Raw genomic sequence first — 16676 nt, forward strand, 5'->3', positions numbered from 1 at the left:
AGACTCTTGCACAGAGGTGGAAAAGTGGTCCCAGGTACCAGAGGGTTTTGAAAGTCTAACTAATCGTCGTGGAGACTCCAGAGGGAACCCGTCCACCCACCACCCGGCTCTCCCTCAGCCTCCTGGAGCCAGGCAGTGAGTCAGCTGTGTCCGCCTCCATGCCCTTCCACAAGCACTTGGATTTGACCTTTCCCGTTCTGCCGAGTCATGCACTACCCTCCATGCAGTTTCCATCTTTGTGTCCTGCGGCTCACAGTTATTTATGTCTCCTTGGTTTATCAAAGACAGAGTTCATACTTCCTTTTTTTAATACTCTCTGTTGTTTGGGGTGATTTTTAAGAATAGATTGAGAGACAGAGGAAGAGCAAATGTGTCTTTATTTAGACATTTTGAAACCAGAAGTCTCCAGCCTTTTCTTTTTCATGAGTCTTTGTTGCACCATACTCTTTAGTAAAATTCTGATTCATAATTTCTGGCTTCTGGGTTGTATTTGTAACCAGCCTTTGTTTTGCTGGTTCCAGACATGTGGCATTTAGTTTATTAATGAATTAACAATTTCCACATTTGCTTATCACATCCCATTTGCAGTGACTACTGTCTGCATGAATAGGACATACTGAATGTAAAATAATTGGGAGAGCGTTGGTCACCAACCTCTGGTAGTGCTTGGACTCCTGGCTCACAGGCTGCTTGCCCCTCATCTGTCCCCTGCCCCTCCACCCTGGCCCCTCTCCTCCGAGGGGGATGACTCCGGGGACAAGTCCCCCCACCCCGCATACCATCTCCTCCCTGCGCTTCTTTTTCCCCTGTCCTGCTGGGTTCCTAGCAATGCTGCTCTCTAACCCCAGCTCCTAGAGTGCAGCAGCTTCCAGCATCACAAGGGCTCCTTCCCAGTTGCTACCTTCGACCCTGCACCTCTGTAGATAATTTCCCTATTAAACTTTCTTCCATTGTGTGCTATGTGCCATTTATTTCCTACCAGGGCACTTACTGACACATCAATCGGAAAAAAGATCATTTTCAACTAGTTCATCTGAAATCTCTACAGTTCTTGGGCTTTTTTTTTTTTTTTTGAGACAGGTTTTCACTATGTAGTTCAGGTTGGCCTTAAACTCACTAGATAGCCCAGGCTGGCCTTGAACTCATGGCAATCCCCCTGCCTCAGCCTCCTGAGTGCTGGGCTCTGATTTTTACAAGAGTCACATAGACAGTTGGCACCTAATTAAAGACTGTGCTGCTTACAGGCTTCCCTTCAGTCAAGACTCTGTTTTACTGAGGCGAGGCTGGGGGGCAGACTGCTTTCCACATAATGACGCTGCCCTCCTATAAGTGGGTCAGACCAGCAGAGAAGCCCGGATACACATATTGTGCTCTGTGCTACAGCCACTCGCATCACACACTACCAGTAAAGACATATTTGCTTCTTTTTCCTTGAAAAGCAGACAGTCAGAACTAATTCCAAAAGTTCTTCATCTTCCCTTTCTTTCTTTCTTTCTTTTTTTTCTTTTTCTGAGACAGAGTCTCATTATGGAGCCCAGGCTGGTCTCAAACTGGTGGCAATCCTCCTGCCTCAGCCTCCTGAGTGCTGGTATTACAGTCCTGGGCCGCCACACCTGGCTACTTCTTTTTCTTCAGACTTAACATATTAAAGGAAAAAAATAAATTTCATCAATCCCCCCATTAACAAAGAAATGAAGTCCTGTACTTCAGACTTCCCTCCAAATATCCAATTACCACTTTTTTCATGCACTGCCGATTTTTTTTTTTTTTTGGTACCGGGGATCAAACTCAGGTCCTTGCGCTTGAGCTGACTTTTTTAATCTAATAAACTTTTCTATTTCCTCACCTTTCACGGACTGTTCATCATATTCCTATCTCAAATTGTTCTAGCCAAAGGGTTGTTTCATTTTGTTTCCTTTTTGAGGCAGAGGGTGACTGAAACCAGAGGCTTCAACTGAGCTACATTCCCAGATCCCTTTCAGTTTTTATTTTGAGACAGGGTCTTGCTAAGTTACTAAGTTGCCCAACTGGGACTCAATCCTGTGATCCTCCTGCCTCAGCCTCCCAGAGTGCTGGAACTCCAGGCGTGTACCACCATACTCAGCTGTGTTCTTGCCCAAGTTTTGTTCAACTTTTGTATTGCTATATCAAAGGCTTTGTCTTACTTAACCACTTGGCAGCAACTGGCAACACTGCCATTTGTTTCGTGAAGCATCTCTTCCTTGCTTTGCTGTTGTGCATGCCTCTGGTTTCCCCACTATTTCTTGGACTACTCCTCAGTCTCTTCAGTAGAATATCCTCTTCCGCCCAAGCCTCGCAGGTTCAACTTACTGGGGTTCTGTGCTGGTCTCCCTAATCTTCCCATCTATACATCACCCCTGGGTGGTCTCATCCATTCCTATGGCTTCAAAAGCCGATTTCATATACAACGGTTCTCAAACGAACCATCTCAGACCCAGAACTCTCTCCTGACCTCCACAAATTTTTTTAAAACTAAATACTAGAAGACTCCATCAGGATGACTGTGGATTCCTGACACACAGTATTTCAGCTTCCCCTCAAACCACATTTCCATCTACACTCCTTATTCCAATGAATCACACCAAGCCAAAGACTAGACGATAACCCTTGATTCTTTGCTATTCCCATTCCCCACACTCAGTAATGCCCGAGCCCTACTGATTCCAAGGGCTACCTTGGATCCATTATCCAATTCTCTCCATTCTTACTGCCTCCCCCAGATCAAATCATGTCCACAGTTTATACTGTTATCCTCAAATGCAGACTTTATAATACAACCAGCAGGATCTCTCTCCCTACAGATACAATCATGGTACTCTGCTTCTGAAAGCCTGAGTTGGCTTCCTACCAGTGTTAAGATGAAGCCTGAAGTCTTCACCATGGTTTACAAGGCCCGGTGTCTCAGCTCTTACTGTTACCCTACTACTGTATGCTCCCCAACAAGCCCTTGGAGTTCCTCCAACAAGCCATCATTCTTACTCTAAATATTTCCACAGTCTGTTCCCGCCACCTGACAGCATGCTTACCTGACGTTATCAGTGGGACACCATCAGTATTTCTGACTAACAAACATCTACAACTCCCTGAATAACTCAGTGTCTCAGCGTGGACATGCAGGGCTTTCTAAATGAGGGTTAGATCCACTCCGATGGCATACTTCATTCTATTATAATTGCCTGTTTATTCACCTGTGTTCCCCTGTTAGATCATTACTGGAGAGGGTTAAGAGTTAACATATTCAGGGGCCCGGAATGTAGCTCCCTGTCGCCCTACCTGCCTGGTAAGCACAAGGTCCTGAGTTCGATCCCTAGTATCAGGAAAAACCAGAATACGCCTATTATTACTCCAAAGTTGCCACCAAATAAACAAGGGTGGAATGATGAATATGCAAATGAACAAACCATCAGATAACAAGTTCCCTTTCTCTTCTTAAAATAACAAGTGCGTTATCATGCCCCTCAAGTAAGCCACCGCTCACAAAGTGTTCACTAATGTATACTCGCACCTGACAACTCAAGGAGATTTCTTCCTGAGCCTTTATACTTTCTCCTTCATTTCTCCCTTTCTCCCCACATACAAAAGTTTCAAAGTGAAAGTTGAAGCATGCTTCAAAGAGCCACGCATGTGGTTGACTTTTTCAGAATCTGCCTCATGCCCAGTCTACTCCAAAACCATCCGTCAACTTGGTAGTTTACATACTTGGGGTACACAGAACCCATGGTGACGTTTTATTTGAACCAGAGCATTAATTAAAGCTGAGCACACCTGCTCTGAAACGCAAACTCAGAGATTTACGTGAACTTGTAAAGTTAAGACTTGCTGAATCTCTTGTAGGGTTTGTATTTCCTTTAAATAAGCATTTCCTCTTCCCGATGCAATATTTTTTTAAGTTTATTTCAGTGACTAACCTACTGACATAAACAGATATGCTGCTCGTGCTTTATTACCTGCTCTTTATCCTTTTTACCCACTGCTTGTCAAATATTTAATTTAAGGTTGAGGGTGAAAATAAGCAGGCCCAACCATGCGGCCTAGAATTTCTTACTCTAAATTTAACTTGTTAATGAAGTCATCTCTTCAAAAAGATGCCTTTGCAGTCAAGGTCCACTTAATTCAAGACCATTTTAATACAGTGATACAGAGCTCTGTTCACGCGTGATGTGGAGGCCATGGGCCACCTGATGCAACCACAGTAACGCATCACAGCCGGACCTCCTCAGTTACCGAGCTCACTCCCATATGCAGCCCTGTTAGTCAAACAACATTTTCATTCAAGGGAGACACCCTGCTTTTGAGCTTGAGGTGCTCGTGCCTTCAGAAGGGACACTTTGGGTTTGCTTATCAGGGCTAGTTACCTTGGACAGCCTCATGCCCAGGACTGTGAGGGTCACTAAGCCAGCACAGCAGACCAAAGCGCTGGAGCTGGACAGGCCGGAACTTGGCGGGATAGTTCCATCCACCAGGCAGTTCATCCCAGTCGGGTCACAGAGACCAAAGTGCTCCTGAGGACGTAAGAGAAGGCAGCGATCGTAAGCTCAGTGTCAGATTCCAGGGGTAGCAAAACCTCCTTCCATCCCTTAGGTAACAAAAGCCATCAGCAAACTTCTTACACTATCTATGGACACTAGTTGTGCAATTCAATTTAGTGGAGATTACATACGATACCTGATTTAACAGCTTTTACCCAAAAGGTAAGGTGATCTGGAAATAACTTTTACTCTGTTGGACACAAAGCTAGTTATCCCTTTCTAAAAATCATTTTAAATGTTTTTTCTTGATAATCATTGATTTGAACAAATATGCAAAAATGTAAAGCCATTTTAATTCAACTTGCCACACAGCAAGACAAGAAATACACACTTATGAGCGAGGTAGGTAAACCTCAGCACCAGCCCCTGATACAGTATGATCAAAGTGGAATCCTAGGGCCAGGGATTTAGCTCAGTGGTTTCACCGCCTGCTGCGCAAGCACAAGAACCCGAGTTCAATCCCCAGTACGAAAACAAAAGTGGAACCCTAAGCAGGGGCTTCTCTCCATGGAGCATGTTGCTCCCAAAAGTTCCAAACTTTCTCAATTTTGCATTAGTTACAGAAAAACCTAAGCACTAGGAGATGTAGAGACTTTTCCGAGATCACACATAGAGGGCTGGGAATAGGCCCAGGCTCTGGTTCCCAGTAGAGAACTTCTCCTCTGCTGCAGTTAGAAACCTGGGCCAGCAGCTGTCACCGTGATTTAATGTAAGTCAGCTATCTGAGGAAATCCAGGGGTTTTTTTACTAGAGTTTACAGATACAATTTAGCCATATGGTAGCTATAAAGACTGCCACATTAGAACTCAGCCACAAATGTCCATGCAGACTCCAAACAAGGCAGGGAAACACTATTTCTACAGGTAAGTAAACCCAAATACACAATCAGGGTCTGATTTAAAGATAGAAAGCTCCAGTATACTTACATGGATACCAAAGGCTAGGATGCTTTGAACAATATCATGTTATAACCTTTGTAGTTTAGAATTAAAAATAAATTCAAGACTACCTCCTCCTCAGGAAGTACCATCATCTGCACAAAGTATTCAAACAACTCAAGACCAAAGTATGAATTACTATTATATTACTTAATTATGTATTTCATCAGACATATTATTCTAGGGAGAAATTTCAATAAACCAGTTAGAATAACCGAGTAACAACAGAACTCTACAAATAAAAGACTGGTTTGTTCCCTTAATTTCTGTCCTTTTATCTTAGTTGGCAAAATCTGTATACCACAAAAGAAAAGATTCATTCAGATGTATTTCTCTTCTTGATTTCAGTCATCTAAAAATTTCCTTCCAGAAATACAAACAAATTAGAAGCTGAGACATGGCTGCTGCCAATCCCCTTTCATACAGAACGTCAGGCAGCTTGTTTAAAACAGTAATCCTGGGATGATACTGTACATTTCACTAGAAACTGGTCCATAGGGTGCCCCGAACGTGCATCGTACTTACAAACTTAGCATGCAATGTTTAAATTGAAACATACAACACTCGAAAAATGCAAGTGGGTTGTGCAGATTCTGTGACAGCTCTGTCCCAAGGGAAAACATGTTCAATTTCCTCTAAGCAGATTACCCTCTGAAACTTTCTAATATCTGAATTTGAAGGTTTCTGAACAGGATAACATTTAAATTACTTTTTGCCAAAAGTTCATCGTACAAACCTACTCTTTGCACATAAATTGTCCAACTAAAGAGGATGGCTTAAAGCCCTAAAAGGCTCAAAAGCAACACAAAATGATGTGCATTATTCGGGTCACTTTATCCATGTACTACAAAAAAGCATCTTGTTATAAGGAAGATCAAATTGCCTTTTCAAGGCAAATGCTTCCAAATACTGTGATTCCCACAAATGCATATGACAAGCCAGATGATTTGAAGATTTAAACCCTGCCAATAACTTTTCCCAGAAGTTGTTACCATGTGTCTGGGCTGGGAGAAAGACACACAGGAAAGAGAGAGATGAATTAGGAACCCTAAGGCCAGAGCTGCACAGTTAGAGCACCAGACTGCACATCAGAAATAATTCTGTTGCATTTCTGTCGTAGATATGTCCCTGAGTCCTAGATTATTCACAGCAATGTTTCAGGTAGGGCCACAAGGTAGTCAGGGACATGAGCTCTCTAAAACACACGTAAGTTTGTTTGCTTTTGACCCACGAAGGCAAAATCCACCTTTTCATGTCCTTTACCTATGATTCTACACATAGTCACTCTATCCAAAATACTTACTGGAAAATAAAAGTACCTCTAAAACAGAAAATACTCATTTTTTCTTGTCCTTCATGCTGATCTAATTATGAGAGAAAGTGGAAATATTTCATCTTCCTGTTCTTCTATGTGACATTAGAGATTTTCAAGGTAGCTATTCAATGCTTCTGTGGAACTACTTGCACTGATGTATTTTATCACATCTTCTTCTAACCCCACCTGAAGTAGCAGTGACATAGTAGTTACCACACACTTAAAGCCCAGTATCGCTGAGCACGGTGTCATTCTTACAACAACTCGTCGTTAGGATAGCAGTGACGTTGTTTACAGACAGATCTGAGACTTAGGATACTGTAGCACAGTGGGGTAAGGTCTAGATCTGAACCCGGAGCTGGCCGACTCTAAATGCTACTACAGCCTGCTCCCAAATATCCCAAGAACAAAATGTAAGTAATATCACTAGGCTGTATCAACAGTAAACATGAGCAAAAAATCAAAAAACCAGAGTTTGTCAGCTGCGCCTAATTTATGAACAGCCAGCTATCTGCAAGATCCTGACTGCCCCCTGTGGATAGTACCCACAGACCGTCATTTCTTCCCCACCGTCTGAATCATAAGCCAGCAAAATACAAGAGAAACAGCAGTCAGTACTGAAAGGAGACAAAAATGACATAGCAAACAAAATAAAGCTGACATAATACACACCTTCTAAAGCAATTTACCTGAATTCCTTTAAATCCACACAGGAAATAGTTGTGCCACAGAAGCTTGGTTTTGTCAATCTGAATGTTGTTGACACTAGTACTGAAGTCCCTGCAAAAGACGAGACGCGAGTCATCAAAGCCAGGCCGTGAACTGCGCGATTAGTGGCTGACTGCTGCCATCTAGTGCCGAGACCGTTACCCTGCCACTCTCCTGTCTTGACTTCCAGCACAGGTTCTTCGCAGTGTACCCAGAGCAATGAACACCTCCCGCTACAAAAGGAAGGTGTGATAGCTTCAGCGACTAATCCACTGCTAGCTGGCCCGTTGTGTTTCCTAAACTACATGTTTCAGCAGAATCTACAAGCATTTTCTCTCCCACATGGGCCCTTGTTAAGCTTGGCCCTCTGCGGGCTGCAGTCTGGCAGAGCCCAGCTCAACAGGGGTCCTCACTGCCTTCCTTCCCCACTCTCTCCTCCCATCCACTCCAATCACCTCATGCTTTGCGAAAAAGAAGTAGGGAGCAAGCCAATTATTCTAATGGATTATCAAAAACAAAATTCTCTGAGTTGTGCTCATATAAATTAACAAATGAGTAAATAGCTAAATGAAGGAAAAGAGAAAGCACTTATGGTGAAACTCCAACTAACAGATGTAGAAGAAACAGTACATTCTGTAACTGTTTCAAAAAATAAATCAATAGATGCTAAAATTGGAGAATAGAAATGTGATTTTAAAAAAAAGAAATGTGGAAATCAGTGTGGAGACACCTGAAAGAACTAGGACTAGAGGTCCCATTTGACCCAGCTATTCCCCTGCTGGGGATCTTCCCCAAAGAATTAAAAGAATCATAGCACAGCGATATATGTGCACCCATGTTCATAGCAACACAGTTTGTAATAGCTAAAGCTTGGAAACAGCCCAAATGCCCATCAGCTGGAGACTGGATAAAGAAAATGTGGTTTTTCTATAAAATGAAGTACTACTCAGCCATAAAGAACGAGAAACTAGAGACATTTATAGCTAAATGAATTCATATTGAGGACATACTCTTAAGTGAAGTAAATAAGACACACATGTGTAAATACCAAATAGTTTCTCTAGTGTGAGAAACTGAGAGTGTAAATAAGGACTAAAAGGATTAATATCTAATAATTGATAATTTGAAATAGGAAAAGGTCCAAAGGGGTAGGGGTGGTGGGAGGAGATGGGGAAAGGAAAAAAAGGAAAGGAAAACTTATGAGAAAAGAAAAAAATGGAAACGAAATCTATGTAAATAGGGAAGGGTGGAGGGAGTGAAGGGCACACAGGTAATGGGGAAAAAATAAGAACCAAGATTCATCATGTACAGGTACAAGCACCCAATGATAAATATAAATGTATTGTATACCTAAAATGTACCAATAAAAGAATTTAAGCAAAAAAAAAAAAAAAAAGAAATGTGATGAGAAAAAAGATGTTTACATAGACTTTAAGTATTTATCCCAGAAAATCCGTACTTACTGATTGCAAAGAGAGAAAAACAGTAACTTTATGGTGGAAAAATCTGGCAGACCCCATTATAATCAAATAATCAAAATTAATATCGCCAATAAAGGGGCCTTGTGTGTGTCCTTCATATAATCAATCCACTGAGGACACGTCCATGGACATGTGTGAATTCTTTGTACTGTTTTCACAAATTCTTTGTAAATGAAAAAATACTTCAAAATGAAAAATAGGTAAATGGGTAGACAGATAGATAAACTCCTAAATCAGCCAAAGGATAAAATATGTGAATTGGGCAAGGGTTAACAGGAAAGGGGGAAAATGAAACAATATTCCCCGACTTGACTCCTCTTCGTATGATTTACTAAGTAGCTACTATGTGCCAGTCATTGAAATAGGCACCTTCGATGCATTGTCTTAACTCATTAATATAAATACATCATCCCCTCAAAAAATATTTAATTCCTGACAACTTCAGTGTATAAGGCATGCAGAATAAAATAAAAGCAAGAGGAAAAGGACTTGTCTTTGAAGAGTTTGTAATCTTACCAAGATGACACGAACACAATCATTAGCCAACAGTAGAAACGTCAAGTGATGGGGTGTCTCATCAGAGACGGGATGTGAGGCTGCAGGGGTATTATCTCTGGAGAGGACACGTGTGCAGGGAGCTCAGGAAGGTTGTGTGCTTCTCCCAAGAGACAGCCTGACTCCAGCTCACGAGCTCTTTATTCTATTACCACCCACAGAAGTTAAAATATGTTACCCACCGCTAACAAGCGGTCACAGAATTTGGAAGCAGGTGTGTTCATAAACCTGGTGGGTTCTATTGCTGACCAGTAGGAGACCTTGAAGGTCATGAAGGAAAATAAAAACAGGATGGGAGGGAATGTGTTAGGAAAAGATAAAGAGGCAAGTTGCTTTAGTATGCGGAGCTAGATGAGCAACATTAAGGGAAGAAGTAAAAAGTCCCAACTTCAAGAACTGGAGGTATAGCTTAGGTCGGCTGTAAACACTGCTCTTTACCTATTTCTGTTCATTCCAGCATCCTTATCTTGCACTCTGCTTAGTCTTTTCCAGAGGTTCAAAAACGGGCATTTTCCTACCAGCCCACCTCCCTGCACTGCAACACCCATCAGCTCTCTCCACTCCTGCTCCCATGCTGCAGAAGTCTGAGGGTACACTGCTAAAAATGAGCAGACATGATCCCCTGCACTGATACTTTCTCCTTACACACCTCATTCATTCACTTGGTCTTTCCAGTGCCTACCCTGTTGTACGCAGTACTGGGCAGACCATGCACAGTAACAATAGCATCAATAATGTGAAACACTCACAGATTTGACAAAATATGTACAAGGCATGGATCCTGAAAATAAGAAAATATTTCTGAGAGTGAAGAAGTCCTAAATAAATGCAGAGATAGGCTATGTCCGTAGATTGGAAGATTCAATACTGTTAAGATCCAATTCTCCTCAAAATAATCTATATATCTATATATCCTGTAAAATCCCAACCAAAATCCTGGCATAGACAGTGAGTAGCTGATTCTAAAATTTAAAAGGAAGTGCAAAGCCCATTAGAATAGCCAAAACCTCTCTGAAAAGGATAACATCAGGGGAATTACACTGACTTCAGGACTTCTTATGAAGCTAGTTATCAGATAGTATGATCATGGCATAAAGACAGACAAAGAGATCAATAAAATAATGTCCAGAAATAGACTCTCACATTGATCTATCTTTATGCTAATAAAAGGTGGGAAATAATTGAAGAGCTACATGCAAAAAAAAAAATCTCAACTCTTGTCTTACGCCACATACAAAAACTGAACTCAAAATGGATCATGGGCCTGGGCATAGGTGCTAAAACTATATGACTTCTAGAAGGAAATACGGGGAGGGAATTTCAGTGATCTTGGGTTTGTAGTCAAAAAGTAAAAGCTGTGAAAGAAGAAAAGTTTACAGCATGTCATCAAATTAAAAACTTTCTTTCCTCAAAAGGCACTATAGAAAGTGAAAATCCAAACCACAGACTGGATGAAAATATTTGCAAAACATATATCTGACAAAGGACTTTTACCTCTCTATGAAATTGACTCAGGTTACTTGACAAAGCGTAAGAACTAGAAACATCTGTTATGCATCAGCTAGACTCTGTCTTTTACTGAGGCCAAGGCATTGGAGAAGAGAAGCAATTGTCCCTACAGTCACAGAGCTGATAGTTTACTGAGGTATACAGTAAATAAAACAGGTAAGATGATGCAGCATGGTAAGATGCTCTGGCTGGAGAATTAGAGGTCCCATAGTAACACAGGAGCAACACCAGACCTGACTTTGCTGGAGATGGTTACCACAGAAGATGGTAGGTACCCTCTGGGTCATTTTCATCTTTGAATTGCCCAATATCTAAGACAATGTCTAGCACATAGGAAGTCTTTTGTAAATGTTCCTTAAATGAATAAACAAATATTGAATAGTGACCTTAAATGCTTTTAAACATCAGCTGTGAAGTATCAACAAATTACATGATTTACTGTAGGTTTCATATTTTCTAAGGAGTTCATTTAAGTAAAAGCACACTACCACACCTTCACACACACACACACACACACACACACACACACATCACATACATTAGCATCCTCAATACTCACGGATACAAGGGATTTGTATTGGCCAGTTGGAGAATGTATGTCTCCACAGGTTCCACAGCTATTAACATATCTTGTTCTACAGCCATAGGAAGAACGGAATAGCCACAGTAATCTATATGCTCGCCTAGAAAAAAAAAGCAATTTTTATCACTACTAGCATATGAAACAATAGAAATTCAATCAAGTTAACATAAAAGAAAAACTCGATCAGAAGCCAGGATTTTACAGAAAATAAAAGTGTGGACAGGGAATTACTTGATTTTCTTTTTACTCCAGACATCTGGGCCAGGAACTGCTAGCCATACATATATTAGTGTCTATTAATTTTTGGACTTCTTTTAACCTTCACCTTTTTTCCCTATTTCTAATGATCATTTTCAAAATTTTTGCCATGTGAGTAGTCATATGAGCATCAAGCAAACTAATGTCTCCTTCCACTGTTGCTGTTTTATTAACTTTTAAAAATAGGAACAATTGAGCCTTAAGTACACTCTCCCTCATATTAAGGTTAGCAATTAGATCAGCACTGATATGTCATGTGTAGTGTGCTACGCAGAGCTAGGAAAAAGAAAAGGAAGCTAGAAAAAGATATATAATCTGCACTTTCAATGTATAAGCAAATATAAGGAACAAACTATTCTCTTCATTCTACTTCCTCTACAATTCACCAGTAGGAATTCTTTTCTTATTATACTTTAATGCAAGTTACCATTTAAATTCAATGTTGTTATTCATAAAGGCTGAAACACAAAATAACAAATTCAACCAAATGGGCTAAGCACGCTCATTTATTTCCCTAGTACATAGTTTTATATCTCATTGTTCCTATGGCAGAAATTAATCAACTAGAAAACATAAAATTAATAGAAGACAATTCAACTGTATAATTATATTTTTATTCTGAATATTAGAAGGAACAAGTCTTTTGTTTTATTTACACTGATACGCTCCTAAAAACGAAATAATAAAGTTTTTTTTTAAAGATTAACAATGATTGATGGACAACCAGTTTTCAAAATTATCTTTCTCCCCAACTATCTTTAAGAAGACAATAATAAAAATTAGTAGAAAACACACACTGAGGCAAGCAGACACCTGGGAGGAACTCATTCTTCAGGGGAGACTGCCCGCCACTGCATGGTCTGAGCCTTCCGAGAATGAACAATTCCTCCCTTTGTCAAAACTGATGAGGGGTGGGATTTAGCTCCGTGGTTCCGCCATCTGCCTCAAAAGCACTAGGACCCGAGTTCGATTCCCGGTACAAATCAAAAAAACTGATGAAACAAAACCGCCTGGGTAGGGGTCAGAAAGGAGCAGAAACTGTTGGCAAGGAAGAATAACAAAGCTATTCCATCCTCAGTATTTTAAAAGAAACCCAAACAATGCTTGTAACCAAGGCTGGCATTGATTTCATCCCATGCACTAATCAACCGCATTAGAATCACTGGCAAACCTGCCTCCCACTTTTTTTTTTTTTTTGGTACCAGGATCAAACTCAGGACCTTGCACTTGGGAGGCAGGCACCGGAACCACTGAGCTAAATCTCCGGCCCAACCTCCCACTTTTCTCATCAGAAAAGAGTCAACAAATCTACTAGAATAAGAATTCTTTACCAGGAAAACCCTGCTCCCAAGCCCAGGTGAAGCTTGGCCTGGTCTTGGCGGCCCTCGGTGACAGGGAAGGTAACCTCCTCTCGCTCTGCATTTCCAGGCCCTTTTCCCGCGCTTGTGTTCTTCACTCCCGTCCATGACTCACCACCGCTCTACTCCTCTGTAGACCTCAGCACCAGGTTCTAGCCCCGTCTCCATCCCAAGCCCACTGGAACCTGGAGAACATCCGGGTGACCCACCTCACCCGGGGCCCAGCATCCCAATCCTTTGGTCTTCAAAGAACCTGAACTCTGTGCGCCTGCGTCTATCTTAGGGCCTTGAGACAGCCAATAAAGACAGCAGATAGACCTTCTTGTCGCCCCAATCTTCTCTACCCATGAAACTGGGGCTCCAAATCTCATCCTTTTTACTAAAATTTCCCATTCTGCTCTCTCCATTCACTCTATCCCACTGTGACTCCCCATTTGCTATGCTAAAACACCCTATATTTCTTAAGTCCTCTATTATTTGCTTCATAATAAAACAAGATTGTTTGAGTTGATAAGTTAAACTGGATGGTGAATACATGGAAGCTCTGTACACTACTGCAATTACTATTTTATGTTTTCATTTTCCATGGTAAAACAGGATTTTTAAATCCTCCTTTGACCTTGGACCTCCTTTGACTCCTTTCTGGGCCCCTCATCCCATTTTCTCTCGATAAAACTTGTTAACACTAGAAGTCACCAATTACAATTTTCCCAAAGAGGCTTCTCCAGCCTCCTTCAAGTCTGGGTTGGGTAACATTCCAGTAACTGAGGGCCAGGGATTTAGCTTAGTGGTGCCGTTGCCTGCCTCAAAAACACAAGGTTCTGAGTTTGATCCCCGGTAACAAAAAATGATAGAAAATTTTAAAAATTTTTTTAAACATTCCTGTAACTGCTACTGTAGCCTGTACATTCCTGACAAGTAACATTTAAAAAATATTTCCGCTGTACGTATCTTTGTTCACATGGAACTTTACATGGATGTGAAATAAGTAAATGACATAAACAAGAGGCTGCTCTTATTGGGCCCTTTGCATGGCTGGCAGCCTAAGTGGTCAGCACCTGCGCCAGCTCCAACCAAATCCTAGGGCTCTGCAGGTCAGTCAGGAGGCAAGGGCAGCACGGTGCTAAGAATACCACTGCATTTGCCATTGGACTGTTCATCCTGGGAGGGTGGGGACCGTGCCTTCTTAGTCTTACCATAGGAAATACACAACAGGGCCAGAGGGATTTAGCTCAGTGGTTCCGCCACCTGCCTTGCAAGCACAAGGACCTGAGTTCGATCCCTGGTACAAAAAAAGAGAAAGAGATACACAACAAATTCAACAAATAGAAGAATAACCCAAAGACCTCCTTCTGGCAAGATCTTGTGGGTCTTTTTCTATGTTCCATTCAACTTGTTTATACCACATGAAATATGCTTTTTTGATACGGTGTTTTCCTTGGCTTTCAAAATATCATCTGTGATCATTCATTTCAGCTGCAGCTGGACTTGGTTAAGAGGCACCTAGATAGATGATAAAGTACAATTTCTGCGTACATCTGGAAAGAAACTGGCATGTGTAGACTCTGTCATATTGGTTCTCTTTCTCTGGCTGATACACCATTCTTTCCCGGTCTTCCTCCTCCTCGTCCGTCCTTTTATCCTTACTCTCTCTTCAGGACCAGCTTGCTCTGCTCACCCATTAAATGAGCCTGCTGCCAAGGCAGCAGTCTGCTCTTCTACATTCAGTTTCCCTAAACAGCTGATCTATTCCAAGGGCTTCAATTTCTAGCTATGTGCCATCGATCCAGATCTATACTATCTCTCAGTGAGCATCAGAAACACATATCCAGATGCCTTTCTTGGAATCCAAAGTCATTTCAAACTATAAAATAGATGTATAAGCTCCATCTCCTCTAGCAGGATTCCTGTCTTAGAAAACAGTACCCCGTTGTCCAATATGGAGTTCATCACTCAATCCCTGCAGTTAGACACCTTGTGGCAGAGAACTAGAAGGCAGATCCAATACCTTTCGCTGCTTAGTTCCTTAGCATTGCCTCTGATCTAGTTCAGGGTTCCACTGGGGCCAATATTTAGAAAGTAGTAAGGATTTCACTGTTAAAACAAGAGATCATGAAAGAAGACACAAATAAATTGTTTTTGAAAATTTCAGACTCTAGGCCCCCTTTATGGAAAGGTTAACCTCTTGGGTAGATAAGTTATTATGCAAACAAAAACAGCAGGTATTTGAAAACAGTACTCAAGACAATAACTAAATATGTACACAGAGAGGAGGAATAAAAAGCACTTTCACTTCTTCCTCAGCAAAGTATGTGTTACATAAAGGTCTAAGGTTTGTTTTGGTGGCAAACTTTTTTTGTGTGTGTGGTACCGGTGATTGAACCCGGGTCCTTGCGCTTGGGAGGCAGGTGGCAGAATCACTGAGCTAAATCCCCGGCCCAGTAAATATTTTTATATGGAGAATTTTTTTAATTCTTCCAACTTCTTTCCAAAATGGGTGTTAAAAATTGGCTGCAGAGGGGCCAGGAATTTAGCTCAGTGATTTTGTCGCCTGCTGTGCAAGCGCAAGGACCTGAGTTAGATTCCTGGTACCAAAAAAAAAAAAAAATTGGCTGCAGGACAAAGTGATTCATTGAGTCTACCAAAAAAGTGGGGGTTTTTTATTACAAAGAAGAAAAAAACTTACTCAAGGCTGATTCTGATATGACTGATTTCCTAAAATATCCTTCAAACAGAGTGCAAAACCAGCCTGCAGTTTGGTAAAGCAGTTTCCAAAGGCCAAATCCTGCATTTATTGCACAAAGCAAATGATCTTGCTTAATGCAAAAACAAACTTCATGGTGCACCATGTCAAGGAACGCGTGGACACCACCACTTTCAGGCCAACTTCTGCAGCAGAGTCTTTTGAACAGGATCCTAAAGATGGGGAGACACTGGGCTGGGGATTTAGCTCAGTGGTTCCACCACCTGCCTTGCAAGTGCAAGGTCCCAAGTTTGATCCCCGGTACCAAAAAAAAAAAAAATTGGGAGACATTGGGTGGGCATGGACTGGATGTAGGGTAGAGGTATTCTCTTCCTCACCTCTGGGCAGCCAAAGCCGACACTTACAGCAGCCAGCATGGCCTAACAAGATGTCCTGGAACATGGAAAGGCTCTGCATCTGCACTATCTAACACACTATTGAAAGGTGGTAGGAACAAGTGAGTTTAAGCTTTATTTCACTATAATTAATTATATTTAAATAGTCACACGTTACTACTGGCTCCTAAAACAGACAGTATAAACATATATCTTCAGCCAATGCAAAAATCATCATTTGTGTCTTCTAAGAAGGGACAGTAAATGTCATCATGCACAATATCCTCAGCAACGTCTCCATAATAACCTTGACAATGGATCTCAAAAAATTATAGATAGGCAA

The 16676-nt window shown here is 41.4% G+C and overlaps 1 protein-coding gene across 4 annotated transcripts in view; it reads right to left on the reverse strand.

Annotated features, from left to right (window-relative positions):
• Galk2 (galactokinase 2) overlaps nt 1-16676 on the reverse strand; it is a 105264-nt gene that overhangs the window by 71876 nt on the left and 16712 nt on the right. For 3 of the 4 annotated variants that reach the window (XM_087180968.1, XM_004835432.3, XM_087180969.1), the window contains 3 exons: nt 11616-11739; nt 7493-7583; nt 4377-4523 (listed from right to left, as the gene is read on the reverse strand). In XM_087180968.1, the coding sequence (XP_087037094.1) occupies nt 4377-4523; nt 7493-7583; nt 11616-11739 (362 nt within the window). Of the gene's footprint in view, nt 1-4376; nt 4524-7492; nt 7584-11615; nt 11740-14451; nt 14538-16676 lie in introns of all 4 variants that reach the window. The other variant, XM_087180964.1, reaches the window with a different exon arrangement.

The sequence above is a fragment of the Heterocephalus glaber genome, unplaced genomic scaffold, assembly GCF_053883595.1.
Source record: "Heterocephalus glaber isolate CG9 unplaced genomic scaffold, H.glaber_assembly_v1.0 deba00000122, whole genome shotgun sequence".
Classification (NCBI taxonomy): Eukaryota; Metazoa; Chordata; class Mammalia; order Rodentia; family Bathyergidae; genus Heterocephalus; species Heterocephalus glaber.